Source organism: Oncorhynchus nerka, linkage group LG13 (assembly GCF_034236695.1).
Source record: "Oncorhynchus nerka isolate Pitt River linkage group LG13, Oner_Uvic_2.0, whole genome shotgun sequence".
Lineage (NCBI taxonomy): Eukaryota > Metazoa > Chordata > Actinopteri > Salmoniformes > Salmonidae > Oncorhynchus > Oncorhynchus nerka.
Genome location: NC_088408.1, coordinates 37,991,610 through 38,019,448, shown reverse-complemented (window position 1 = coordinate 38,019,448; position 27,839 = coordinate 37,991,610). Strand labels below are relative to the sequence as shown.

General features: G+C 42.3%; 2 protein-coding genes across 3 annotated transcripts; one reads left to right on the top strand and one right to left on the bottom strand.

Annotated features, from left to right (window-relative positions):
* Nucleotides 1-608: 608 nt before the first annotated feature.
* Nucleotides 609-16,644, top strand: tube1 (tubulin, epsilon 1). 2 transcript variants are annotated; one of them, XM_029676991.2, is made up of 12 exons: nucleotides 609-1,015; nucleotides 1,291-1,364; nucleotides 1,593-1,645; nucleotides 1,791-1,851; nucleotides 1,944-2,059; nucleotides 2,364-2,485; nucleotides 2,633-2,820; nucleotides 2,951-3,123; nucleotides 3,471-3,611; nucleotides 7,671-7,811; nucleotides 12,372-12,546; nucleotides 12,813-16,644. In XM_029676991.2, the coding sequence occupies exons 1-12, from the start codon at nucleotides 991-993 to the stop codon at nucleotides 12,969-12,971; spliced, it is 1,428 nt and encodes a 475-aa protein (XP_029532851.1). In that variant the 5' UTR covers nucleotides 609-990; the 3' UTR covers nucleotides 12,972-16,644. The 2 variants fall into 2 exon arrangements, with proteins under 2 accessions (XP_029532851.1, XP_029532850.1); XM_029676990.2 differs by lacking the exon at nucleotides 609-1,015 and having other exon boundaries at nucleotides 1,024-1,364.
* Nucleotides 13,231-27,385, bottom strand: ccn6 (cellular communication network factor 6). The gene is made up of 5 exons (XM_029676993.2): nucleotides 27,267-27,385; nucleotides 18,924-19,206; nucleotides 18,236-18,490; nucleotides 17,401-17,594; nucleotides 13,231-14,132 (listed from the first exon to the last, which is right to left on the bottom strand). Exons 1-5 carry the CDS (start codon nucleotides 27,312-27,314, stop codon nucleotides 13,851-13,853), a joined length of 1,062 nt encoding a protein of 353 aa, XP_029532853.1. The 5' UTR covers nucleotides 27,315-27,385; the 3' UTR covers nucleotides 13,231-13,850.
* Nucleotides 27,386-27,839: the final 454 nt, after the last annotated feature.

Below are 27,839 nucleotides of genomic sequence, written 5' to 3'. Positions count from 1 at the left end.
ACTCAAGTAAGACTCAACTGGGTACTTTTTCCACCACTGACCAGAACATACTGTATCATATGCAGTGGCTGTCAAGAGAGCTGGGGAGTGAATGGTCCTGAACGGCCCGTGGTGATGGGTAGGCCTTCACTGCAGGCGGAAGGGGTTGCCTCTTATCAGTAGGACCCAGATATTCTACATGTTAAGACGGTGGGCTTTGTAGTCTATGTGGCTATCGTGATCACTGCTGAAGTGGAGAAAAACTCCAGAAAAACGGACATAATTGTGGAGCAGTTTCTGGGATTGGAGTACTTCTCTATGAATGAGTTACATGAAAGGTTGTCACGAGCCGTACTAACCACTCAGGCCCAAGAGACTGAGTGGGGAAATATGGAACTTTGAGAAAGGAAGAGGTGTGAGTTTGTTTTAGTTTTGTCGATGTACTATTTTAGTTGTGCGGAGTAAGTTGGTTTTGACCATCAAGTATGGTTTTATTTTAAACTTTGAATCAGGAAGGCGGCCTTAAACCCCAAATGCTGTATGGAAAGTATATTGCTTTCCATACAATTTGTTATGGAAAGTATATATAATGCAATAAATAAGGTCTTACCTTGTTTATTATTCTAGGAGGGAGAGGTATGAATTTCAACCACAGTGTACTGCCATCTAGCGTATGATGACAGTGGAAAATGGAAGTTGATGGAACATTTCTCTGTGCTGATTCATCGCGTTCTTCTTCGATTGCTTCAACATTCATCGCCATTGCATCTCGGCCATACAGATTCAAGCCGATGTCAAACTGAAGGGGGAAATATGATGAAAGAAACAAGTTGCATTGGTCCACGGTTTATGTTTCCATGACAAATATACGCCATCAACATGCGACAAACGTGCGCGGCGGATATAAAAGTGTCTTGTTACAGTCGTGTACATTTTCCCTGAAAGTTGATATGATGTTCTGTAAACGAGAACGTTGCACAAAGTCGTAGAAGACCGCTATTATTTCCAGTGATGACACAATCAGTTGTTGTACAGGGTGAGTTTGTTTGATACTGTCTATCTGACTTCTACGATTTTTGAGCAGTGACCAAGATGATCTATTTTGAGCTCATTGTTTACCGTGGTCGCGTAAACAAAGCAGCGCCATGTTGGCGAAAGTTGTGTTACCCAGATGGCTGATGAGTGAGGCATATCAATGGGAATATCATTACTTGAAACTGGAAGAGCTAGTTAATGTATACATGGGTCAGCTGGTTTCACAATTTTCTATGACAGACTATCCCCTTAGCTTTCATGGTCTGTGTTCTGCAGTTGGGCAGTGTGGTAACCAGGTGGGCTGCAGGTTTTGGGATCTTGCTTTGCGGGAACATTCCCATGTCAATAAAGTAAGTAATACTTTTTAAAGAAAATAAATAAAGATGAAATATTTGATTTTATGTGGAAAAAGTCTAGGCTGGTAACCTAAATATACTTGCCTCCTGTTGTCTTCTCACTTGTGTGAAATGGGACAGGAAGTTAGTCTACTGGTATGTTTCCATTGGACAACAGGCATATGCTATTCATTACCCAAGCTGAATTATCTCTAGCATGTCCTTCCTATTTATTTACTTTAGAAAGGAATCTACGATGAGGCGCTGAGCAGCTTCTTTCGGAACGTTGACTCAAGGTAAATCCATCCTGCCAATCTCTTGCTGTGATCAATTCAACCCTAGCTACCACATGGCTGTGAAATGTGCATGTTCATTCAGACAAACAAATGGAGTGCCTTCTCAAATGACCGCTGTGGTTCCCTGCTATGTGTGTATTTCCAGGAGAAGCGTCGGGGGATCTTGTGACATCACTGGTGGGAGGATCCAATCCCTGAAGGCCAGGGTAAATTCCAGTGACAGTTATTGCGTCACTTTGACGTGTTTGTTTGTGTGTCGGCTTCACACACTCTGACAAGACTAATGTCTTCACTACAGGCGGTGCTGGTGGACATGGAGGAGGGTGTGGTGAATGAGATCCTACAGGGCCCGCTGAGAGAATTGTTTGATAGCACTCAGCTCATCACTGATGTGTCCGGCTCAGGCAACAACTGGTTAGCGACTGTGCCTGCCTGCCTCGCGGGGTGCCATCTCGCATTCCTTCAAAATACTGCTTATGAAACTCTTTATTTTTTTTCTGTATAGGCTATACATGGTCATTTCCCAGGCTGGTCCCAGATCTGTTGGTGCTCTTGCCAACTCCATTTCTTATGGCATAACTATGAGTGACAAGGACTTGGCATGATAGCACCAGACTGGCACTCAGTAGTAATTTCCATCAGTACAATTGCAGCTACATTTTATGTTTGATAACATGAATTTGTAAAACAACTGTGCCACCTGTTTATTCCTCTCCAGGGCAGTGGGCCACTGGACGTATGGCTCAGCCTATAGGGAACAGATTGTGGACCAGCTGAGGAGGGCAGCAGAGCATTGTGACTGCCTGCAGTGCTTCTTTCTCATTCACTCCATGGGTGGAGGTGAGGACTCGAGTGTACAAATGTATACATAGTCTCATAACTACTGAAACACATTATTACTACATGAACAACGTTGGCGTGTTCTGCTTTTTCAGTGTAACGTTTTGGATAACCATGATGTGTTGTGTCCTATGCTGTGATGGTCAGGAACTGGATCAGGCCTGGGCACCTGTGTGTTGAAACTTCTGGAGGAGGAGTTCCCCGAGGTATGTCGTATCGTCACCTCAGTCTACCCCTCAGCAGAGGACGATGTCGTCACTTCCCCCTACAACAGTGTCTTGGCCATGCGGGAGCTCACCGAGCATGCCGACTGTGTCCTCCCTGTGGAGAATCAGGTGTGTTTGCGTGCGTGTAAGGTATTTCCGTATTATGCATACGATGCATGACCATGTTTTACAATCTGTTACTGACTGTTGTAAATAACAATTCCCTTCCATTTGTCCATTCTTATGATTCCTTTTCCAGTCACTGGTAGACATAGTGAACAAGATCAAGCACATGTCCCACAGTGGGAAGCCAGGTTGTGTGATCAAGAAGGACAGTGCCATCATCTCAGGCCAGGGAGGGGTCAGTAGAGCTGAGAAGCCTTTTGATGCCATGAACAACATCGTAGCCAACCTGCTGCTCAATATCACCAGGTAGACTACTGGAGACGAACTGGCTGCTGTCTGTGGCACTAGGCCTTTTATTTACCTTGACAGACTCTCTTCATTAAGCCTCCCAGGTGTTTGGAGTCTGGTTTCCAGTGCATTTTACTGCCACTGTAAAAATCAAAAGAGAAAAATCGGAATTTCATTAGAATTTCAAAAAATCCATCTCGCCAGCAACAATGTCATTGCATACTGCAGTCATTGAACTGTTAAAGGGGTTATTTATGTCAATAAAGAAGACCACTTGTTTGTTTTAGGCGATAGCATCCGTCTGCTTGATTGTGTAATGTCTGATGTGTGATATCAATTAACTGTTTGTTTCTCTTTTATTGCAGTTCAGCTCGCTTTGAGGGATCACTCAACATGGACCTGAATGAGATAGCCATGAACCTAGTGCCCTTCCCTCGACTGCACTACCTGGTGCCCAGCCTCACCCCTCTTTACACCCTGGCTGATGTCAACATCCCCACCCGAAGGTCTGCTCTGCTTTCCCTATTGCTAATTTTACTCCTCTTTTGTTTAGACTTTTCTGTAACTCAGAATATTATATTTGGAACAGGATTCCCATGCAGTCAAGAAACAAGAACGATGCTGCTTTCAACTTTGCTTCTTCATATCAATCCACATGTTTTATATTGTACTATTAGTTTCTTCATCTCTGCCAACTGCTAGTAAGTTAGTCTTAGCAAGCTCCACATAATTATTTTGCATTAGCTGCTAATGCTAATCGCTAGGTAAATGCATTGAGCTAGCACGTAATATGAAGCTTGGGCATATCTGGCTAGCAAACGGTAGCTCTAATACAGGCAGTGTTGCCAACTAATTTTCAGGGGAAGTTGCTTGAGGCAGGTCGATTTGTTGCTAAAAGTTGCTAAATGACGTTGTTATATCATTGCGTAATAACGTAAAACTGCGTCATTACGTAGAATACACAATAACGTTACTCAAATTGACTGGCCATCTCGGCGAAAAATATGATTTGACATTTGTTAGTTTAGATTTTTTTGTTTATCACATATTTTTGTTTGTAAAAGTAATATAAACGCAACACATTTTATATGATCAGATATTTTTATTTTTAAACATAACACTTAATTATTGAACAATTACATTATTGAATAATTACATTTGACTTATTTTCTTTTAATCTAGTAAACCTACACATTCTGAACAATTATAGTTTTAAGCAGTGTATTGGTAGTTAGTTATCATGCTTGGCTGCAAAGTGCATTGTGAGTGACGTTCGCAGCAGACGCTCAGCTCGTGCACAGGCAGCTGCAGTCAGCCAACAATGATTTGCAATTTGCCCGAAATTGCTGCTGGCTGTGCACGAGCTGAGCGCCTGCTACTGACATCACTCACAATGCACTTTTTGCAGCCAGGCACGTGTGTTGTGACCGAGTGTGTGACAGAGAAAATCGTTTTTGTGTCATTTAGTGGGAAAATGCGTGCATTTTAGCGTTTGAGTCACTTTTCAAAAGTTGCTAAAAGTTCCAAATGTATTTTTAAAAGTAGCTAAATTTGTTGCTAGGTGCTGTTTAAAAAAAAAAGAAAGTTGCCAGGTGTTAGGGTTGAATAACACATACATACATCCACACAAGACAAACATTAAATAATATTCAATCACATATATGGTAAGGGGCTATAGTGCATAACACAGAATCCTCATACAGGGTAGTCTGAAAAGTTGCTAAATCTTGGCATCACTGAATTGCCAGTGGTGGTGGCAGCATGTTGCTTGAACAAAGTCATGTTCTGGATCAGAGAGAATTAGGTGAAGCTTGATAACATCTAATATCTTGATAAGATTTCTATTCAAATGGTTGGGTCCCCTGGGAAGCACTGACTTCACAACTCCTACTATACTGTCTTTTTCATTCACTTTCATGACAACACCAACCACAGAATTAGAATAGCCTACTCATTTTTAATTATATGATTCCAACAATTCACATAATAAATATCAATATTATACATAATATATGCCATTTATTTATACAGTACCAGTCAAAAGTTTGGACACACCTACTCATTCAAGGGTTTTTCTTTATTTCTACTATTTTCTACATTGTAGAATAATAGTAAAGATATCAAACATATGAAATAACACATTTTTATTTTATTTTATTTCACCTTTATTTAACCAGGTAGGCTAGTTGAGAACAGGTTCTCATTTGCAACTGTGACCTGGCCAAGATAAAGCATAGCAGTGTGAACAGACAACACAGAGTTACACATGGAGTAAACAATTAACAAGTCAATAACACAGTAGAGAAAAAAGGAGAGTCTATATACAATGTGTGCAAAAGGCATGAGGAGGTAGGCGAATAATTACAATATTGCAGATTAACACTGGAGTGATAAATGATCAGATGATCATGTACAGGTAGAGATATTGGTGTGCAAAAGAGCAGAAAAGTAAATAAATAAAAACTGTGGGGATGAGGTAGGTGAAAATGGGTGGGCTATTTACCAATAGATTATGTACAGCTGCAGCGATCGGTTAGCTGCTCAGATAGCTGATGTTTGAAGTTGGTGAGGGAGATAAAAGTCTCCAACTTCAGCGATTTTTGCAATTCGTTCCAGTCACAGGCAGCAGAGTACTGGAACGAAAGGCGGCGAATGAGGTGTTGGCTTTAGGGATGATCAATGAGATACACCTGCTGGAGCGCGTGCTACGGATGGGTGTTGCCATCGTGACCAGTGAGCTGAGATAAGGCGGAGCTTTGCCTAGCATGGCCTTGTAGATGACCTGGAGCCAGTGGATCTGGCGACGAATATGTAAAGAGGGCCAGCCGACTAGAGCATACAAGTCGCAGTGGTGGGTAGTATAAGGTGCTTTAGTGACAAAACGGATGGCACTGTGATAAACTGCATCCAGTTTGCTGAGAAGAGTGTTGGAAGCAATTTTGTAGATGACATCGCCGAAGTCGAGGATCGGTAGGATAGTCAGTTTTACTAGGGTAAGCTTGGCAGCGTGAGTGAAGGAGGCTTTGTTGCGGAATAGAAAGCCGACTCTTGATTTGATTTTCGATTGGAGATGTTTGATATGGGTCTGGAAGGAGAGTTTGCAGTCTAGCCAGACACCTAGGTACTTATAGATGTCCACATATTCAAGGTCGGAACCATCCAGGGTGGTGATGCTAGTCGGGCAAGCGGGTGCAGGCAGCGATCGGTTGAAAAGCATGCATTTGGTTTTACTAGCGTTTAAGAGCAGTTGGAGGCCACGGAAGGAGTGTTGTATGGCATTGAAGCTCGATTGGAGGTTAGATAGCACAGTGTCCAATGACGGGCCGAAGGTGTATAGAATGGTGTCGTCTGCGTAGAGGTGGATCAGGGAATCGCCCGCAGCAAGAGCAACATCATTGATATACACAGAGAAAAGAGTCGGCCCGAGAATTGAACCCTGTGGCACCCCCATAGAGACTGCCAGAGGACCGGACAACATGCCCTCCGATTTGACACACTGAACTCTGTCTGCAAAGTAATTGGTGAACCAGGCAAGGCAGTCATCCGAAAAACCGAGGCTACTGAGTCTGCCGATAAGAATATGGTGATTGACAGAGTCGAAAGCCTTGGCAAGGTCGATGAAGACGGCTACACAGTACTGTCTTTTATCGATGGCGGTTATGATGTCGTTTAGTACCTTGAGTGTGGCTGAGGTGCACCCGTGACCAGCTCGGAAACCAGATTGCATAGCGGAGAAGGTACGGTGGGATTCGAGATGGTCAGTGACCTGTTTGTTGACTTGGCTTTCGAAGACCTTAGATAGGCAGGGCAGAATGGATATAGGTCTGTAACAGTTTGGGTCCAGGGTGTCTCCCCCTTTGAAGAGGGGGATGACTGCGGCAGCTTTCCAATCCTTGGGGATCTCAGACGATATGAAAGAGAGGTTGAACAGGCTGGTAATAGGGGTTGCGACAATGGCGGCGGATAGTTTCAGAAATATGGAATCATGTAGTAACCAAAAAAGTGTGAAACAAATCCCAAATATATTTACTGCATAAATGTTTTGGTACCCAGCTGGGCAGGCAACAAAATAGTAGCTAGCTACCAGCCCCCACTCTTGTCTCGTGAGCCCAAAACGAGGCCATTGGTATGGAAACTCATGCAGCAGTGTGCAGTTAACGGAATAAGTTATTTCTGATTTCTGTGCGTTAAATTGAGCGGAGGTGATTTTCATCGGGACAGGAAAGTTGTGGGGTAATAGAACTGTTGTGCGATTGGGACAGTATGGGCAAAAAATGTACAGGACAAGACTGAACAGGAACTCACTTTCACTCGAGTGGTTCTCTTTTCTGGATGAACGTGGGAAATATATTAGCAGCACATATTGCCAATGATCATGTCCAAGCCTGTATAATGTTAAGTGTACTGCAAAAGAGCTAGTGTGGTATTTCACATTTCTTAGTTGAATGCACTTTTTTTGTTAGTTTGGCACCATGGATAATAGTGTCTACTGAATGAGTCAAATGTAAATGGCATGTATCCCTTCTGTATAGTTGTTCCTTAGCTGTGTACCCTGTCTACCTCAGGCTTGATCAGATGTTCACTGATGCCTTCAGTAAAGACCACCAGCTGATCCGGGCTGACCCCAAACACAGCCTGTACCTGGCCTGTGCCCTCATGGTCCGTGGCAACGTGCAAGTGTCTGACCTCCGCAGGAACATAGAGAGGTGAGACCCAGAGAGAGCTACTACGATTGTTCCACCTCAAAAAGCACACGCACCGTCTCAGATTTTCCTGAAATTGTTTCTGTAGTTAGAAACAAGTAAGAGTCGCATTCCTGAAACATTTTTATTCGTTGAAGTTGTATTTGATCTCGGAGAAAATAAGCTAATTGATTGCACGCACATAATATTCAATAAATACAGTACCAGTCAAAAGTTTGGACACACCTACTCATTCCAGGGTTTTTCTTTCTTTTTAATATTTTCTATGTTGTAGAGTAATGGTGAAAGCATCAAAACTATGAAATAACACACGGAATCATGTAGAAACCTAAGACGTGTTAAAACAAATCCAAATATATATATTTGAGATTCTTCAAAGTTGCCACCCTTTGCCTTGATGACAGCTTTGTACACTCTTGGCATTCTCTCAACCAGCTTCAAGAGGAATGCTTTTCCAACAGTCTTGAAGGAGTTCCCACATATGCTGAGCACTTGTTGGCTTCTTTTCCTTCACTCTGCCGTCCAACTCATCCCAAACCATCTCAATTGGGTTGAGGTCGGTTGATTGTGGAGGCCAGGTCATCTGATGCAGCACTCCATCGCTCTCCTTAGTCAAATAGCCCTTGCACAGCCTGTAGGTGTGTTTTGGGTCATTGTCCTGTTGAAAAACAAATGATAGTCCCACTAAGCGCAAACCAGATGGGATTGCTCATCGCTGCAGAATGCTATGGTAGCCATCCTGGTTAAGTGTGCCTTGAATTCAGTGAAGAGGCGACTACGGGATGCTGGCCTTCTCGGCAGAGTTGCAAAGAAAAAGCCACATCAGACTGGCCAATAAAAATAAAAGATTAAGATGGGCAAAAGGACACAGACACTGGACAGAGGAACTCTGCCTAGAAGGCCAGCATCCCGGAGTCGCCGCTTCACTGTTGACGTTGAGACTGGTGTTTTGCGTGTGCTATTTAATGAAGCTGCCAGTTGAGGACTTGTGAGGCGTCTGTTTCTCAAACTAGACACTCTAATGTACTTGTCCTCTTGCTCAGTTGTGCACCGGGGCCTCCCACTCCTCTTTCTATTATGATTAGATCTCGTTTTAGCTGTTCTGTAAGTAGTACACAGCATTGTACAAGATCTTCAGTTTCTTGGCAATTTCTCGCATGGAATCGCCTTTATTTCTCAGAACAAGAATAGACTGAGTTTCAGAAGAAAATGATTTGTTTCTGACCATTTTGAACAAAAAAATGCTGATGCTCCAGATACACAACTAGTCTAAAGAAGGCCAGTTTTATTGCTTCTTTAATCAGAACAACAGTTTTCAGCTGTGCTAACATAATTGCAGAAGGGTTTTCTAATGATCAATTATCCTTTTTAAAATGATACTGGGATTAGCTAACACAACGTGACATTGGAACACAGGCGTGATAGTTGCTGATAATAGGCCGCTGTACGCCGTTGTAGATATTCCGTAAAAAAAATCTGCCGTTTCCAGCTACAATAGTCATTTACAACATTAACAATGTCTACACTGTATTTCTGATCAATTTGATGTTATTTTAATGGACACAAATAACTTTTCTTTCAAAAACAAGGGTGTGTGTGTGTGGAGACAACTGGGTTACAGGGTACAGACGATAATGGAGAGGTTGTCTCAGTCTGTCACAACTGAGTGAGGACAATGGGTACCAAAGTGACAGGAAGTCACTCCAGACATACTTCCTCTAACAGTAGCTCAACGGTTCCCCCAAGTTGGGCAAGCAAGCGCCTTTGACTGTCGTCCCAGATGATGTATGGTCCTACTGGTCTCACACACACACACACACACACACACACACACACACAAAGCATGAAACTTTGGCCCAGAAACAGGCTCCAAACAGAACAACAGCTCTGTCACCGATGTGCAGGATTTAACCTTCACTCTGTCTCCAGTTAAGCTAGGAGGAACCAGTTAGTTTCTGTCTTGGCTGAGCACCCAGACATCATGGGATCGTTCTACACACACAGGCCCCTATTAATGCAAAACATACTTTTCTATCTTATATGAGTTAGTTTATTTAACAAACTCAAGCCCAATGCCTATGCTTAAAGAAGGATATTTTAGTGCACAAGCATTGGTAAGGTTTAACAGAAAATGCCCTCATACTGGTACTGTATATATATACTGAACAAAAATAAAAACGCAACAATTTTGCTGAGTTACAGTTCATATAAGGAAATCAGTCAATTTAAATAAATGTATTAGGCCCTAATCTATGGATTTCACATGATTGGGCAGGGGCATAGGCCCTCCCACCCACAGCCAATCAGAATAGTTTTTTCTCCACAAAAGGGCTTTATTAGAGACAGAAATACTCCTCAGCACCATGCCCTCCCCCTATGACGATCCCGCAGGTGAAGAAGCCAGATGTGGAGGTCCTGGGCTGGTGTGGTTACTTGTGGTTGTGAGGCCTGTTGGACGTACTGCCAAATTCTTGGAGGCGGCTCATTCAATTCTCTGGATACAGCTCTGATGGACATTCCTGCAGTCTGCATGCCAATTGCACGCACCCTCAACTTGTAACATCTGCGGCATAGTGTTGCGTGATAAAACTGCACATTTTGAAGTGTCCTTTTATTGTCCCCATGATCATTACTTGTGTCATGTTCATGCTGTTTAATCAGCTTCTTGGTAGTCCATCCACATGGCAGGTGTGGCATATCTTGACAAAGGATCAAATGCTCACTAACAGGGATGTAAACTAATTTGTCCACAAAATTTGAGAGAAATAAGGTTTTTGTACGTATGGAACATTTCTGGGATTGTTTTTCAGCTTATGACCAGAACATTTACATGTTGCATTAATATTTTTGTTCAATGTCGTACCAAACATCTGAGTTGGACCAAACTTCAGAACAATCTGAGATGGTGGGTGTCGTGGCTTGCTGAAATGACATGGAACAATCCATTCTTCACTGATCCCCCACGGGGGAAATGACTTTGAGCACTATCCTCCCCCCCCATCTCAAATAAAAAGGGCTGCCAGTTCACCCAGCATCATAACTACTCATAAAGACCCAGAGATGACCTTCCCCGACTGCTCACTCTCAAATAGTGTTCCCATTCATCGCCGTGTGTTTGTGCTCCAGTACAGACGCCCCTGATTCATGACTGGCTCATTCAGCTCCCACCTTCTTCCCTCCCTGCAGATACCTTTTTCACGTGGCATGTTGTCAAGAGCAACAGAAACAGGAGCTTCTATGAGAGCACATACTTGCGTGTGTGTGTGACCACCATCTAAATCAGGAGGGGAAATCTCCTAGAGCACAGAGACCTCTTGGCACGTTTAGTGGCTTTCGATAGCGACCGTATTATTCACCTTGGTTGTTGAATTAGCCTGCACATAAAGATACCGTTTTTAAAGTCAACCCTGGATATGTGGGTTGTGTCAGTGTCTGGGACCTGTAATCTCCTGTAATATGAATCTGTATGCAGACGATATGGTTATGTACGTCATTTGCACCAACTGTTGACCAAGCTATGTTAGAGCTGCAATCTGATTTTGTTACAGTACATTACAGAAAGCTCTTGTTGACTTAATTCGGGCAAATCTAAAAATATGTTCTCTAATTCATGCAAAAAATGTCTCGGATGGACTACTTACAGTATTTACTCATTGGCTGATTCTCTCATTGTGTGTGTTCCTGCCAATAAATGTCTGGCCGTTTTGGATTATTAAAGATCTCATGTTAAAAAAAGCATGATGAGCTAGTTTAAAAAGCTAAGGTTTAAAGTGGGCTTCTTTTTTTAGAAATATATCTCGCCTCTCTCTAAACAGCAGGAAACAGGTTTTAAAATAAACTTTCCTGACAGTTTTGGACTATGGTGACACCATTCATCAAATTGCAGCAGACGCCACTTTAAAACCTTTGGATGCAGTCAACCATAGAGCACTTCGCTTTATCACAGGTGACTGGTTTAGTACTCTTCACTGCATCCCGTGTCAGAAGGTCGGCTGGTGCTCACTAAAGTCCCATAGAGCACTTCATTAGTTCCTTTTTGTTTACAAAGCTCTGCTGAAAAAGCTTGCAACCTACTTAACTTCACAGGGGAGAGAGAAAAAGTGAGACACCAAACTCATTCATAGGGGTGGTGAACTCGAGATTCCACTAGTCCGACTCCTTACCGCTCTAGGTAGATACGCGTTCCGTTTTAATGGTCCCCATTCTTGAAACTCTTTGCATCTTGAGTCCCCGGTGCCGCCATGGAAGTTTTTTACTCTAGTATTAAATGTGTTGAATGAGAGTTGTATTTTATTTTTTGTAAATGTTGTAGTTTTTTTTCGTTGTCTTTGTTAGAGTGATCATTTTGTTGTATTGCTGTGTTCAGGGCACCTTTTTGAAAAGGAGACCCCGGTCTTAATGGGTTTCTTGTGACTAAGTTAAAAAATAAAATAAAAACACCCTGTGGGCTGATTTTCCCAGAGCCTAAAATGCAATTTTAATTAATATTCTCTATGGAGAAGGACAAGCGGATCCGTCTTCATAGAAAAGCAGCATTTATTCTCCTTTCCTTCTTCCTCTCAGACTGAAGCCCATGCTGCCCTTTGTGTCATGGAATCAGGAGGGATGGAAGACAGGCCTGTGTTCTGTGCCCCCTGTGGGTCACTCCCACTCACTACTAGCCCTGGCCAACAACACCTGTGTCAAATCCACCTTCATGGAGCTCCGAGACCGCTTCACCAAGCTCTACAGGAAGAAGGTACATCCTAATCTTCAATCGCAACAATCCAAAACTCTGTTGCAAAATAAGTGTTTACGGTCCAGAAGATTGAGGGTTAAAAGACAGCAAAAAGACCCATTTCTATTTCACAGTGGACAATAGCAGAGTTATACTAAGGAAAGACCAACAGTTAATGTTCTCTAAGTAGGGTTGTAAGGCCCCTGTGTTTTCCCAATCACTTTTTTTCCTTCCTTTCGCAATCCGTGTGGAGTTTTCTTGTCTGACACGATGGATTGTTTTGACAGGCTCACATGCATCACTACCTGCATGTGGATGGGATGGAGCAGGGCTGCTTCACGGAGGCGATCTCCTCCCTCTCTTCTCTGATAGAAGAGTACAGTCAGCTGGATGCCACCAAGGACAGACTTATGCCTGACGCTGCCAGGCTCAACATCGCCACATGAAGGTCCTCTGTGTGTTCGCACTAGCAGACTACACATAGTGGAGCGTGTTTGTGTGTGTATGCAAAGCACTTTTGTGTTTTATTAGCAGAAAATAGTACTGTAATTTGATAACTTGGTTTATTTATTTGTATAAGTTACAAAGCATTTCTTACCTGTCTAAATGATATTCCTTATTAATTGTAATTTATTTTTAATGGATAACTGAGTTATGAATATGTATGCCTTGAAAAGGTTCAACAACACAGGGGAAAATACAAAAAAAATAACAATTAATTTTATTGATTGTGAATCTAAATTTCTAGTGAATCAGAGTGGACATGAGATTGTATGAGGTATTGTGGTGCAAACTATGTTGAGAATTAACTGGTAGGAAGATGTATTGTGATCCAGCTGGTACACTGTTGATAAGGGGTATAATCAGTGGGTCGCTACAAAGATGAATTAAGATCGAGCAAATATGTTTGCTCTATCTATCCCTGTTGCCACTAATGGCCTCACTCACAGCCTTATTGTTTAATGAGGTACTGTAAAAACCATAGAATTGAGGTCTAACCCCACATTGTCATCACGTACATTACATTTCCTTTTATGTTCATTGTCAAGCAATATACCCAGAACAAGTTGTTTCTCTCCCGTCTTCATGAGTTGAGGTTCTACGTTTAAACTTTCCATACCAGCCCACTGGCATATCGCCAGAGAACACAGGCACTGTTTAGTAGCACTTCATGGCCAGGCCGAACCCTGACCAGCTCAGCCCTGTACACACAAATACCATACCGACTCGGGCAGCACAGAGCCAGAGGCAGATAGGCCAGGCCTGTGTTAGTCTATGGGCATGGACATGGCTCTGAGGTTGATTTATAGATGCTGGAGAAGGTGCTAGAGGAAGCGTAGCTCTGCGAACATGTCCCCAGGGTCATTACACTTCCTCTGGCACACGCAGGACGTTATCCACTGCATCTTCCAGTGCACGTTGGAGCCGCCCTTGCACTTGAAGTTGACGGTCACCATTTTGGATTTGTTGGGGACGCAACAGCGCTTGTCAGTGCAGATGCCGCAGTAAGTGGGTTTGAAACTTTTGGTGCTGGTGCACCCAGACAGGGTCAGCTTCTCTGCTTTCTTAGCCTGGAACTTGGGCTTGCACGTCTTTCCTCTCAGCATCTAGAGGGAAAAGGGACATAGTTAAATCTTCTCTTGTCATATGATAGATTGATAGGGTTTCTATCATACTTCTGCTATCCTTTTGTGAACATAGTGCCTTCAGAAAGAATTCACACTCCTTGACTTTTCACATTTTGTTGTGCTACAAAGTGAAATAAAAATTTGTTAAATTTGTTAAAAGATTTGTTAAAGATCTACACAAAATACTATGTCAAAATGGATATAAACTCATTGTAAAGGGTTTAAACACGGTTTCCCATGCTTGTTCAATGAACCATAAAAAATGAATGAACATGCACCTGTGGAATGGTCATTAAGATACTAACAGCTTACAGACGGTAGGCAATTAAGGTCACAGTTATGAAAACTTAGGACACTAAAGAGGCCTTTCTACGGCCTCTGAAAAACACAGAAAGAAAGATGCCCAAGGTCCCTGCTAAACTGCGTGAACGTGCCTTAGGCATGCTGCAAGGAGGCATGAGGACTGCAGATGTGGCCAGGGCAATATGTTGCAATGTCCATACTGTGAGACGCCTAAGACAGGACGGACAGCTGATTGTCCTCGCAGTGGTAGACCACGTGTAACAACACCTGCACAGGATAGGTACATCCGAACATCACACCTGCGGGACAGGTACAGGATGGCAACAACAACTGCCCGAGTTACACCAGGAACGCACAATCCCTCCATCAGTGCTCAGACTGTCCGCAATAGACTGAGATTGGCTGGACTGATGGCTTGTAGGCCTGTTGTAAGGCAGGTCCTCACCAGACATCACCGACAACAACGTTGCCTATGGGCACAAACCCACCGTCGCTGTACCAGACAGGACTGACAAAAAAGTGCTCTTCACTGACGAGTCAGGGTTTTGCCTCACCAGGGGTAATGGTCGGATTTACGTTTATCGTCGAAGGAATGAGCATTACACAGGCCTGTGCTCTGGAGCAGGATCGATTTGGAGGTGGTTGGTCCGTTATGGTCTGGGGCGGTGTGTCACAGCATCATCGGACTGAGCTTGTTGTCATTGCAGGCAATCTCAATGCTGTGCATAACAGGGAAGGAATCCTCATGTTGTACCCTTCCTGCAGGCTCATCCTGACATGACCCTCCAGCATGATTTCCTGCAAGACATGGCCAGCGAAGAGCCCGGATCTCAATCCCATTGAGCACGTCGGGGTCCTGTTGGATCGGAGGATGAGGGCTAGGGCCATTCCCCCCAGAAATGTCAGGGAACTTGCAGGTACCTTGGTGGAAGAGTGGGGTGACATCTCACAGAAAGAACTGGCAAATCTGGTGCAGTCCATGAGGAGGAGATGCACTGCAGTACTTAATGCAGCTGGTGGCCACACCAGATACTGACTGTTACTTTTGATTTTGACCCCCCCTTTGTTCAGGGACACATTATTCCATTTCTGTTAATCACATGTCTGTGGAACTTGTTCCGTTTATATCTCAGTTGTTGAATCTTATGTTCATACAAATATTTACACATGTTACGTTTGCTGAAAATAAACGCAGTTGACAGTGAGAGGACGTTTCTTTTTTTGCTGAGTTTATATACAGTACCAGTCAAATGTTTGGACACAAATGAACTTTTAACAAGGCACACCTGTTAATTGAAATGCATTCAAGGTGATTACCTCATGAAGCTAGTTGAGAGAATGCCAAGCGTGTGCAAAGCTGTCATCAAGGCAAAGAGTGGCTACTTTGAAGGATTTCAAATATAAATATAAAATTATATATTTTGAACAAAGTTCCATATGTGTTATTTCATAGGTTTGATGTCTTCACTATTATTCTACAATGTAGAATAGTAAAAATAAAGAAAACCCATTGAATGAGTAGGTGTGTCTAAACATTTGACTGGTAATATATATATATATATATATCTTGATTAGATATGTATTCAACCCCCTGAGTCAATACATGTTAGAATCACCTTTGGCAGTGATTACAGCTCTGAGTCTCTAAGAGATTTATACATACCTGGATTGTACAATATTTGCAGATGATCTTTTAAAATTTCTTCAAATTCTGTCAAGTTGGTTGTTGATCATTGCTAGACAGCCATTTTAAAGTCTTGCCATAGATTTTCAAGACAATTTAAGTCAAACTGTATCTAGGCCACTCCATGTCATCTTGATAAGCAACTCCAGTGTATATTTGCCCCCCCCCCCCCTCCCTATTCTTTGCCGATGACAAACTTACCCATAACAACAGCCACCACCATTCTTGAAAATATGAAGAGTGGTACTCTGTGATGTGTTGTGTTGGATTTGCACCAAACATAACGCTTTGTATTACGGACATAAAGTTTGTTTCTTTGTCACATTTTTTTCTGTATTACTTTCATGCCGTATTACAAACAGGATGAATGTTTTGGAATGTTTTTTTATTCTGTACAGGCTTCCTTCTTTTCACTCTGTCATTTAGAGAGTAGCTACAATGTTGTTGATCCATCCTCAGTTTTCTCCTATCACAGCCATTAAACTCTTAACTGTTTTAAAGTCACCGTTGGCCTCATGATGAAATCCCTGAGCGGTTTTCTTTCTCTCCGGCAACTGAGTTAGGAAGGACATCTGTATATTCTTAGTGAACATATTGATACACCATCCAACGTGTAATTTATAAGTTCACCATGCTCAAAGGGATATTCAATGTCTGCTATTTTACCTATCTACCAATATGTGCCCTTCTTTGCGAGGCATTGGAAAACCTGGTTGAATCTATGTCTAAAAGCCACTGCTCGACTGAGGGACCCTACAGATGATTGTATGTGTGGGGTACAGAGATGAGGTAGTCATTTAAAAATCATGTTAAGTACAATTATTGCACAGAGTGAGTCCATGCAACTTATTATGTGACTTGTTTAAGCACATTTTACTCCTGAACTTATTTAGGCTTGCCATAAAATGGTTGAATACTTATTGACTCAAGACATTGCAACTTTTCATTTGTAAACATTTATAAAAGCATAATACCACTTTGATATTGTGGGGAATTGTGTGTAGGCCAGTGACAACGTCATCTCAATCTAACCCATTTTAAATGCAGGCTGTAACACAACAAAATGTTGAAAAAGTCAAAAGGTGTGAATTCTTTCTGAAGGCACTGTATACAGTAGTTCCCAGACCATTGTCATATTTTCAGAATTAGAAATATCACTGGGTGTTGTGGGCGTACAAGTCAGTTATTTAACATTTCACCGATCACCATCAGAACACATCATCTCTCAGAGAAGAGCCTGGCTGATCAGTGGTCAGTCACCTGGACGGACTTCATGATGCTCTTCTCACACGGCCGCAGCAGGCAGAGGCGGCGGTCCTTCCTCATCTCACACTTGCCGTTGTCATTGTTGACCCGGACTGAGATACCCAGGCCACAGGTCTTGGAGCAGGGGCTCCACGGAGTGGTCTGGATCAGGCAATTCTTCTTCCAGGCTAAAGGAGGATCCCTGTAAGCTTTCGGTTTTACAGTATTAAAAGGGCATCGCTAGAGGAAGGAACCCGGCCTGTACGCCGCCATGCTGCTATAGAGCACATGCTGTTCAGAGTGAATCAAGAGCCCTCGGTCCTCAGTCATTCTGCCTGCTAAAGATGATTGGATAGCCCAGCTGGAGAGAAATTATCTTTAGGCGGGCCATGATGTCAAGATGGTTTCAATTGCCTCTTTGTAAGGTTTGAAGTCAGTGATTGCAAACATATTTGATTTGTGTGTTGGCAATATCAAAAACATCAACACCTAGTGACGGCTAACCTTTCAGATTCACTAGAAAGCAGGACGTTTGTGTTTATCAAGCCAAGCAAAGCAAACATTTACTCAAATATATCAAAAGAAGCATACTTAAAAGAGGCATTGGTGCTTTTGATGGAAAGTGAACTAGAGCTCTCTCTATGGACGTTTGTGCATGACTGGAACCATCCACCCTACTCCCTCTGTGTGACTAACCACAGTCAGTTAGCCACACTCCATCCACCCTCTGCACTTCCCAGCCAAAGTAAACAAAAACGCCTCCCTCTTTCCATCCAGCTTTTACAGCAATTAGCATTCCGGGGCAGACAAGCTGGCGGTTCTAGCCCTGGTTTTCCCTGCAAACACACACCTGGCATGGCGGCCATGTTTGGTGTGTCCTGCTGGTGTTTTCTGGAGGCACCAGGGGCGCTCTGCAGGCCAGCTGGCAGGGGTGCGTTGCTCCTCAGAGGGGCAGGACCCAGGAGACCAGCGGGCTTCTGGATGAAGGCCGGGGTGCAGCCGATGGCTCCCGCGATGCACGTGCATTTATACAGCGGGCTGGGCTGGAAGGCCTCGCCGTTCTCATAGTGGGCCCCATTCAGGTCACAACCAACTGCCATCAAGTCTACAGAGAAGGAGATGGGGAAACTGAACACGACTCGGTTGACTGGCCTGTGCACTGCTTGCAGCAGTCTTCTGGTCTTAGTGTGTTTCTATTAGTGTGGTTGGCCTTGGGGTGTTTGCCTGATTGATATATGTGTGCGACCTACTGGGTTCTTTTCATGATCAAAGAGACTAAAGGTAAATGACTCTACCAATCCCATGGAACTACAGGTTTATGCAAATCTACAATCCTGAGTGAGTAGCATGGGATTAAAGTATTTAGCTGTAGTACAGTTTCTAGCCAGGTCTTTGAAGTAGCTGGGTCCTATTACACAATCCAGCTCCTGCCCCCTCTGAAAAAAAGTGATTGACCTTGAGACATTCAGTCATACATTGACTTTTAACTCTTATGAATAGCCCGAAGGGGTAACATATGAAACGAAAAGTTCACTCACAAGCGCAGACTCCGACCTCATATCGCGGCTGGTCATTAGAGAAGTCGCAGTACATGCCCTTGTGGGGGTCGCAGATGTCCCTCTCGTTGCAGGCCTCTCCTATCTGCCGGGCGCAGCTCTTACAGCAGCCACAGCCGTCCAGCACTGAGCTGACCCCCGGGGCACACTGGGGCTTGGCCTTGCACTTACACGGCCACTGGCACAACTGTTTCCTCTCCAACACGGCCTTGCCTCCTCGCGGACCAGACAGCTGCCCACCATGGTTCTGAGCCCTGCATAGAGACTGGAGGGAAGGTAGGAAGGACAGGGTTCTTGTAGGGTTTTTAATATGTAACCTTTGTTTAACTAGGCAAGTCAGTTAAGAACAAAGTCTTATTTACAATGACGGCCTACACCGGCCAAACCAGGACGACGCCGGGCCAATTGTGCCCCGCCCTATGGGACTACCAATCACGCTCGGTTGTGATACAGCCTGGAATTGAACCAGGGTGTCTGTAGTGACGCCTCAAGCACCGAGATGCAGTGTCTTAGACCTCTGCGCCACTCAGGATCTCCATGTGGTGCAGTGGTAAAAGACCACTGCTTGGGAGGTGGAATTAACAGGCTAACAATTTACTTTGATTACATAGCCATAATGCATTCATTACACGTCTATAAGCATTTCATTAACTTGCTCTAACAGGTCCTAACCACATTGTTAAATGTTAATTAATAATGAACTATATCCATCGCATATTAGTATACATTGTGTGTATAAGGTAGTTGTTGTGAATTTGATTGATTAGATTACTTGTTAGATTTTAATGCATAGTCGAAACTAGAAGCACAAGCATTTCGCTACACTCGCATTAACATCTGCTAACCATGTGTATGTGACCAATTGAATTTGATTTGATCTATAGTGCATTCATGTCATGCTATGCAAGAGCTCATATTTAGGTATCTTAATAGATGCATAATTGCAATGACACTGTGGTGTGCTTTTGCCATACCAGTGTTAGTGAATATGCCTAAAGGCCAAGCTAGGGCTGTGACGGTCATGTAATTTTGTCAGCCGGTTATTGTCATGCAAAAGACTTGCCGGTCTCACACCATACACGTGGCCTGCGGTTATGAGGCCAGTTGGAAGTACTGCCCCCCCCTTTCGACACACACACACACGTTTTGCTCTCAGAACAGACACAATTCATTGGGGCATGTGTCGAAAGCGTTCCACAGGAATGCTGGCATATGTTGACTCCAATGCTTCTCACAGTTGTGTCAAGTTGGCTGAATGTCCTTTGGGTGGTGTATCATTCTTGATACACACAGGAAACCTAGCAGCGTTGCAGTTCTTGACACGAAGTGGGGCGCCTGGCACCTGCTACCATACCCCGTTAAAAAGCACTTACATTTGTTGTCTTGCCCATTCATCCTCTGAACGGCGCACATACACAATCCATGTCTCAAGGCTTAAAAATCAATTTTTAACTTGTCTCCTCCCCTTCATCTACACTGATTGAAGTGGATTTAAAAACTGACATCAATAAGGGATCATAGCTTTCACCTGGATTCACCTGGTCTCTCCCTACGTCCTATTTTGTATACTCAGTGCCTTTGTAAAGTATTCAGACCCTTGACTTTTACCACATTTTGTTAGGTTTCAGACTTATTCTAAAATCAATTAACTACCATATAATGACAAAGCGATAACAGGGTTTTAGATTTTTTTTGCAATTTTTTAAATTAAAAAAACAGAACAGAAATACCTTATTTACATAAGTATTCAGACCTTTGCAATCAGACTCAAAATAAATTGAGCTCAGGTGCATCCTGTTTCCATTGATTATCCTTGAGATGTTTCGACAACTTGATTGGAGTCCACCTGTGGTAAATTAATTTGATTGGACATGATTTGGAAAGGCACACGCCTGTCTATATAAGGTCCCACAGTTGGAAGTGCATGTCAGAGTAAAAACCAAGCCATGATTTTGAAGGAAATTCCCTTAGAGCTCCGAGACAGGATTGTGTCAAGGCACAGATCTGGGGAAGGGTACCAAAACATTTCTGCAGCATTGAAGGTCCTCAAGAACACAGTGACCTTCATCATTCTTAAATGGAAGATGTTTGAAACCAGCAAGACTCTTCCTAGAGCTGGCCGCCCGGCCAAACTGAGCAATCTGGGGAGAAGGGCCTTGGTCAGGGAGGTGACCAAGAACCCGATGGTCACTCTGACAGAGCTCCAGAGTTCCTCTGTGGAGAACCTTCCAGAAGGACAACCATCTCTGCAGCACTCCACCAATAAGGCCTTTATGGTAGAGTGGCCAGACGAAAGCCACTCTTCAGTAAAAGGAACATGACAGCCCGCTTGGAGTTTGCCAAAAGACACCAAAAGGACTCTCAGACCATGAGAAACAAGATTCTCTGGTCTGATGAAACAAAGATTGAACTCTTCGGCCTAAATGCCAAGCGTCACGTCTGGAGGAAACCTGGCACCATCCCTATGGTGAAGCATGGTGGTGGCAGCATCATGCTGTGGGGATGTTTTTCAGCAGCAGGGCCGGAGGAAAGTACAGAGAGATCTTTAATGAAAACCTGCTCCAGAGCACTCAGGCCCTCAGATTGGGGCGATGGTTCACCTTCCAACAGTACAAGTACCCTAAGCACACAGCCAAGATAACACAGGAGTGGCTTCGGGACAAGTCTCTGAATGTCGTTGGGTGTCCCAGCCAGAGCCCAGACTTGAACCCGATCTAACATCTCTGGAGAGACCTGAAAATAGCTGTGCAGCGACACTCCCCATTCAACCTGACAGAGCTTGAGAGGATCTGCATAGAAGAATGGGAGAAACTCCCCAAATATAGGTGTGCCAAGCTTGTAGTGTCATACCAAAGAAGACTTGAGGCTGTAATAGCTGCCAAAGTTGTTTCAACAAAGTACTGAGTAAAGGTTCTGAATACTTATGTAAAATGTCAGTTTTAAAAAAATGTATACATTTGCAAACATTTCGAAAAAAAAACGTTTTGTTCCCCTATGATTATGGGGTATTGTGTGTAGATTGAGGGGAAACAATTGAATCTCTTTTAGAATAAGGCTGTAACGTAACAAAATGTGGAAAAAGTCACTTTCTGAATGCACTGTAGGCTGTCACCTGGAAGTGATGTCACTGACCTCTCAGCTCTCCTCTTCTTTGCAGTCAAAACAAAAGCAACAGCTTTCTGTCTCTTAATTTGTCATATTTTAAAATGTTTTATGTTCCAAAGTACACTGTAAATAGTAACATAAAATGTTACTAAATGTTTCAGGAGTTTAATGATGATTAACGTGTTTACATTGTGCCAGGGGCTTAGCTAGCTACATTAGTAGCTAAGTAGCCAGGTCTAAGTATTTTTTAGAAGTATTTTTAGTGGCTGAGTATTTTTTCTAAGTAAGGCATGTTTATAAATGCTTTAGAAATCGGAAAATAGCAATAACAGTACAATGACTGCATAGAATTCATAGACCGTATAATGTTGGTGTTATAGATGGCAATATGGCAAACTGCACAGGTATGCAGGCTTCACATGCTTGTGAGAAATAGGAAACTGGGAGGTGGTAAGTCAGACATGATTGTGTTCAAGTGCTTTTGAAGTCGGACATTTTAGCTAGCTTGATAAAGTTGCTAACATTGCTAATAATAAAGTTAGCTAGCTTGCTTAACAATGTGGTCAGACTAGCAACATTATCCATATTGATACGGTTGTATTGTCAAACTTATTTGTCATTTTCTTTGGTTGAAAAGGTGAAAAAATGTCAGCAAATCGGGTGACAACATTTTCTCCGTTTCCCACTTTTACTTTTAATTCCGACTTGGAGGGTCATTCAAGTGAAAGTTCCCACTGGGAACTAGGAGCTTTCGCTAACTCGGATAGCACGTGAACGCAGCATTAATTACCATGAAGTGCTTAGCTATCAATGCATTATGAATGGGAAAATAGATTTAACTTTACTTTGACGGAATAGAATTCATACATAGACCCTTCATGCGTGCGTTATAAACCAGTATGGCCAATTTAGGTCTAATTATGATGTGAAGCAGGGCTGTTACAGTTCTTTTTCACGTTGGTGCAATTTTCACAAGTACTTGGTACATTTTCACAACTCTAAGCAAAAATCTAAACATCAAAATGGTTTCAAAACTAAGCACATTTTTATTTGCTGAGTACAGCAAACAAATCCACAAAGTCACTTGTTCACTGCACCAAATCACTCTTTCAATTTGGATACATATTCAATTAAAATATCTACTTTTCAAAATTAACTTTACTTTTGATATGATTTTCTTGTAATTTGTTAACAATATAATCCACTATCACTTAATCAAACTACTCAAAACGAATAACTACTGAACCAAATGATGTAGTGTCTAGTTAAAGTATATAGTTTATTAACTGCTGAACACTGTACAATTCTATCAATGTATAAGTTGGACATTAAGTTATGTTGGAATGTAGAACCAAATCATATATGGATGTGGCTGTAAATACTACTTCATCATTCTCCATTGCTTCAATAGGACAAAGTGGACAGAGTCACTATGTGCTGCCCTTTGGAATTATAGTGTAGTGTACAATGCACTGCTGAAATCCTTGGGTTGTATATAACAATATATTCCATTCATTATATACATTTATTTGATACACTGTAGGCTGACAGGCAATACTGTACTGTATCAGTTGCATAGAAAGATGATCTTGTACAATGTTGCACGGGGCAGAAATGTCATACAAAACGAATATTTCTGATGATTTGTCCTACTGTAAAAGGATAATGAAACTGTAAAACATACATATTTCTCAACATGCTCACAACCTGCCATTGCATACAATTTTTTTTTTTTAAATGTCAAGTAATCGTAAAATATTATATGGAAAATGATACCATCTACTATTGTTTATATTCAGTACTTTTGAAATGTGTATCATGTATTATTTGCTATTGGATTCAATTGGTAGTTAAAATGACTTAAATGGTGAGCCTTTCATTATTTGATGTATTGGTGACAAAACTAAATGTGCTCATGGTATTTCACGGAAAATGTAGATTTTTCATGAATGACTCATGGGTGAATGCACAATCGAAGGCTCTGAACATAAGATTGGGGGCATTACAAGTCTTATCGGTTTTGTACTTAAGAGTTTTTAAAATATACCACTTACATCTGAAAAATTTGCCAAGTGATTGTCAATAATTCTAATGAGTTATATTTTGACCCTCAACTACAGGAATTGGTGAGAAGGTAAGTTACGGGCCTATAGGTGGGTTAGTTGTTTAGCAACAAAACCGATATGTGCGCCACTTTTGGGCAAAACAGACAGAGTTGGCTTGTTGTTGACAACTTGTAAACTATATTTAGTCTCCAAATGTGTATTGAAAACATAAATACATTTGCACGAAGAGCACTTGTCTCTCAAATACGTCGTTACAGTTGTTTGTTCGCTAGCTAGCGAATTTTAGCCATATTAGCATTGTCATGAAATCAGCCAAAACACCTCAAAGCAAGACGTATCACGAACTACATCAAACTAGCTGAAACAAGCCACCTACGATTCCCCACATGGCAGCTTCTTATCATTGTTGCTAGCTATCTGACGGTTCAGAATCATAGCAACGCACGGCGTCCGGCAACATTTTCGTGATGTTGTCAGCCAACCCGTGTATACCTTTTGGCGTATTGACTAACATTGGTATACAGAAGCACTCTTTTATAGAAAAATAAAAACAACTGCCATAATGATGACACTACACTTTCAATGTAATGTTGCATCTACTGTATTAAGATACCTAAATATTAGCTATTGCATAGCATGACACGAATCTGCTATAGATATACTATGGATGTACTTTAATAACATGTAATAATGCGGTTGGGACCTGTTATAAAATGGTAATGAAATGCTTATAGACGTGTAATACTGTAAATGTGTTATGGATATGTAGTCTAAATTAATCGTTACCCAATAGGTAACAAAGCCTGCGATTGTGTTGCCTTATGTGACTTCATATAGTTTTGCCTTTGGTAAATTCTTGGTAAAGTTTAAAGTTCACCAAGAAGTCACCAAAGGTAGAACATTCAGAACATTCACAACAGTCAAGAGGCTACGAACAAGGATAAAAAGATTAGAACACCAAAACAATACAGGACTAGTAACATGGTGTTCTTACAAAAGTATCAACAAATTCCATTAGTGAATTATAAAAATCGATCTTAGGCCAAAAATTATAGAAATTATATCAGTATTAATAGTGATAGAATTCAGATTGGCATTTTGATACACACAACATATCATACATACCTTGATGTGTAAATTGCTTTACAATCTTTGTCTTTTTCATTCCATAATCAGCAGTGACCTGTTATTAATCTAGAAATTGCCATGTTTAAATCAACATGGAGCCCTCGAAAAACCTCTTCAGCCCTCAGACGTAAACAAGTAGCTCCTTTGTACATTAGCAGTAAGTCGCAGTATTTAGGTCAGTTTAACTGGGAGCAATTCATTTATGTTCCAACATATAGAAATTCTATAGCACAGATTTAAAATGTATTATATAAAAAAGGTACAACTCTATGGAATGTCCATTGATTATGATTAGGGCTGCAAATGGATGGTATATTATTGGAAACTTTGGTAACTTTCAAGGAATGTATGGAATTTTATCAGATGACATCTATTGGCCTTTTTGGGTACTTCAGATAATCATTATCAACTGACTTAATGTTAAGTCTAGGGCTGATTTCAAGGTTTTACTGTTAACCTACAAAGCATTGCATGGACTTGCTCCTACTATCTCTCTGATTTGGTCCTGCCATACATATCTACACATATGCCATGGTCACAAGACGCAGGCCTCCTTATTGTCCCAGAATTTCTAGGCAAACAGGTGGAGGTGGGGATTTCTCCTATAGAGCTCCATTTTTATGGAATGGTCTGCCGATCCATGTGAGAGACGCAGACTCGGTCTCTCAACCTTTAAGTCCTTACTGAAGACTCAACTCTTCAGTAGGTCCTATGATTGAGTGTAGTCTGGCCCAGGAGTGTGAAAGTGAATGGCAAGGCACTGGAGTGACGAACCACCCTTGCTGTTTTTTCCTAGCTGGCTCTCCCCTCGCCACATGGATTTTCTGCCTCTGACCCTATTACGGGGGCCTCCCATGCCATCCCTAGGGCGCATCACGACATGCTAGGCTTTTTTTGCTATACTCGACTTGAGCCACTGACTTGATCTTTCTGTCCGGTTTTGTACCCCCCTCGGGCTCGTATGGTTAAGGAAATCTTTGTGGGCTTTACTCTGCCTTGTCTCAGGGTAGTACGTTAGTGGTCTGTTGATTTCCCTTTGGTGGTGTGGGGACTGTGCTTTGGCGAAGTGAGTGTGGGGGGCAAGGGTCTTGTCTGTCCTATCTGGTGCACTGTGTGATCTCAAAACTTTCTTGTCCTTTCTGGTGTCCCGTGTGATCTTAGACATGCACTTTATGACAATAAAAACAGAGATATTGACAAGGGCAAAGTACCCTATTTTTGCAATCGTGGAAAACTGTTGTAAACCAAAAATATTTTCCCAACCCCTGATTACAATCTCAACTCTTTTCTCTACTAAATGGCCGTACTCTTATAGTTTTACCCGGCACAGCCAGAAGAGGACTGGACACCCCTCGGAGGCTGGTTCCTCTCTAGGTTTCTTCCTAGGTTCCAGCATTTTTGGGGAGTTTTTCGTAGCCACTGTGCTACATCTGCATTGCTTGCTCTTTGGTGTTTTAGGCTGGGTATCTGTATAGCAATTTGTGACAACTGTTGTTGTAAAACGGGCTTTATAAAATACATTTGATTGATTGGTTATGCCAAATATTGGAATCCTTTCTACCAGGTTGACAGAATGCGCTTATTTGAAAAGCACAGCGAACCTCATACCTCTTGCCCTCTTTTGCCAGGAACGTCTTTTAAAAAGTGACGTAAAGGGAACCCCTTTGACTGCGACTTTACTGTGACGTTACCTCACTCAGCAAGCCACAATAGTAATTTCCTGCCACTGTAGAATTAGCCACTCATTCAAAACAAAACCTTGAATCAAGTTGTATATATAAAATAAGGCCACGAAAACACTTTAACCTAGAAAGTAACGTAAGTACCCGAAATTGTAAAGTGTGAATAACATCTGTTCAACTGATGCCTTACTTTTGAGATCAACCCTACCACCTTTCTCTATGGTTTGTTGTCAACACCTTTTCCTGGTTCTCCCTGAGTATCACATCAAGCCTGGTCCTATCAGAGACCGCGGAGACACAACCCATCATTATTGTTAAGAGAAAAGGAAAGTCGCAGCTCTTACCTGTTGAGCTAGAATGACCAGGAGCAAAGAGCAGAGCAGAGATAGCATCTTTTAAGTACCCAGGTTTGAGTGAACTCTGGGAGCTTGAGAACGAAGGAGTGGGAAGGAGGGATAGCGACCGAGAGAGGAGGGGGAATGGGAAAGAGAGATCGAGGGAGCTGACCTGGTGGAGAGGCACAAAGCACCCCTCTGTCTCCTTCAAGCACACCTTTCTGTGGCTTACTGATCCGAAGGAGAAATATTTAACTTCATAACTTCTGGTATGCTCTTAGACCTCCAAGTCCGACCCACTTGTTTATCCCCCAGTCTGTAGATCTATTGGCTAACACAAGCACATTCATATTGGATTCATCTGTGCTTCATTCTCAAACCTTGTAGCTTTCAGTTAAAAACGTATTTGAACCCACACTATACGGACACATTTTAGATGAACATGTTTACACTACACACATACTCTAAAGATAGACAGTATATGTGAATGAATGTATATAGAAGTGATATTCTCAAGCAGGAGTGTACAGGGTTTTTCGTCTTCGTGTGGTGCTGGGCATGTCCTTGTTTTGGTGGACCTGG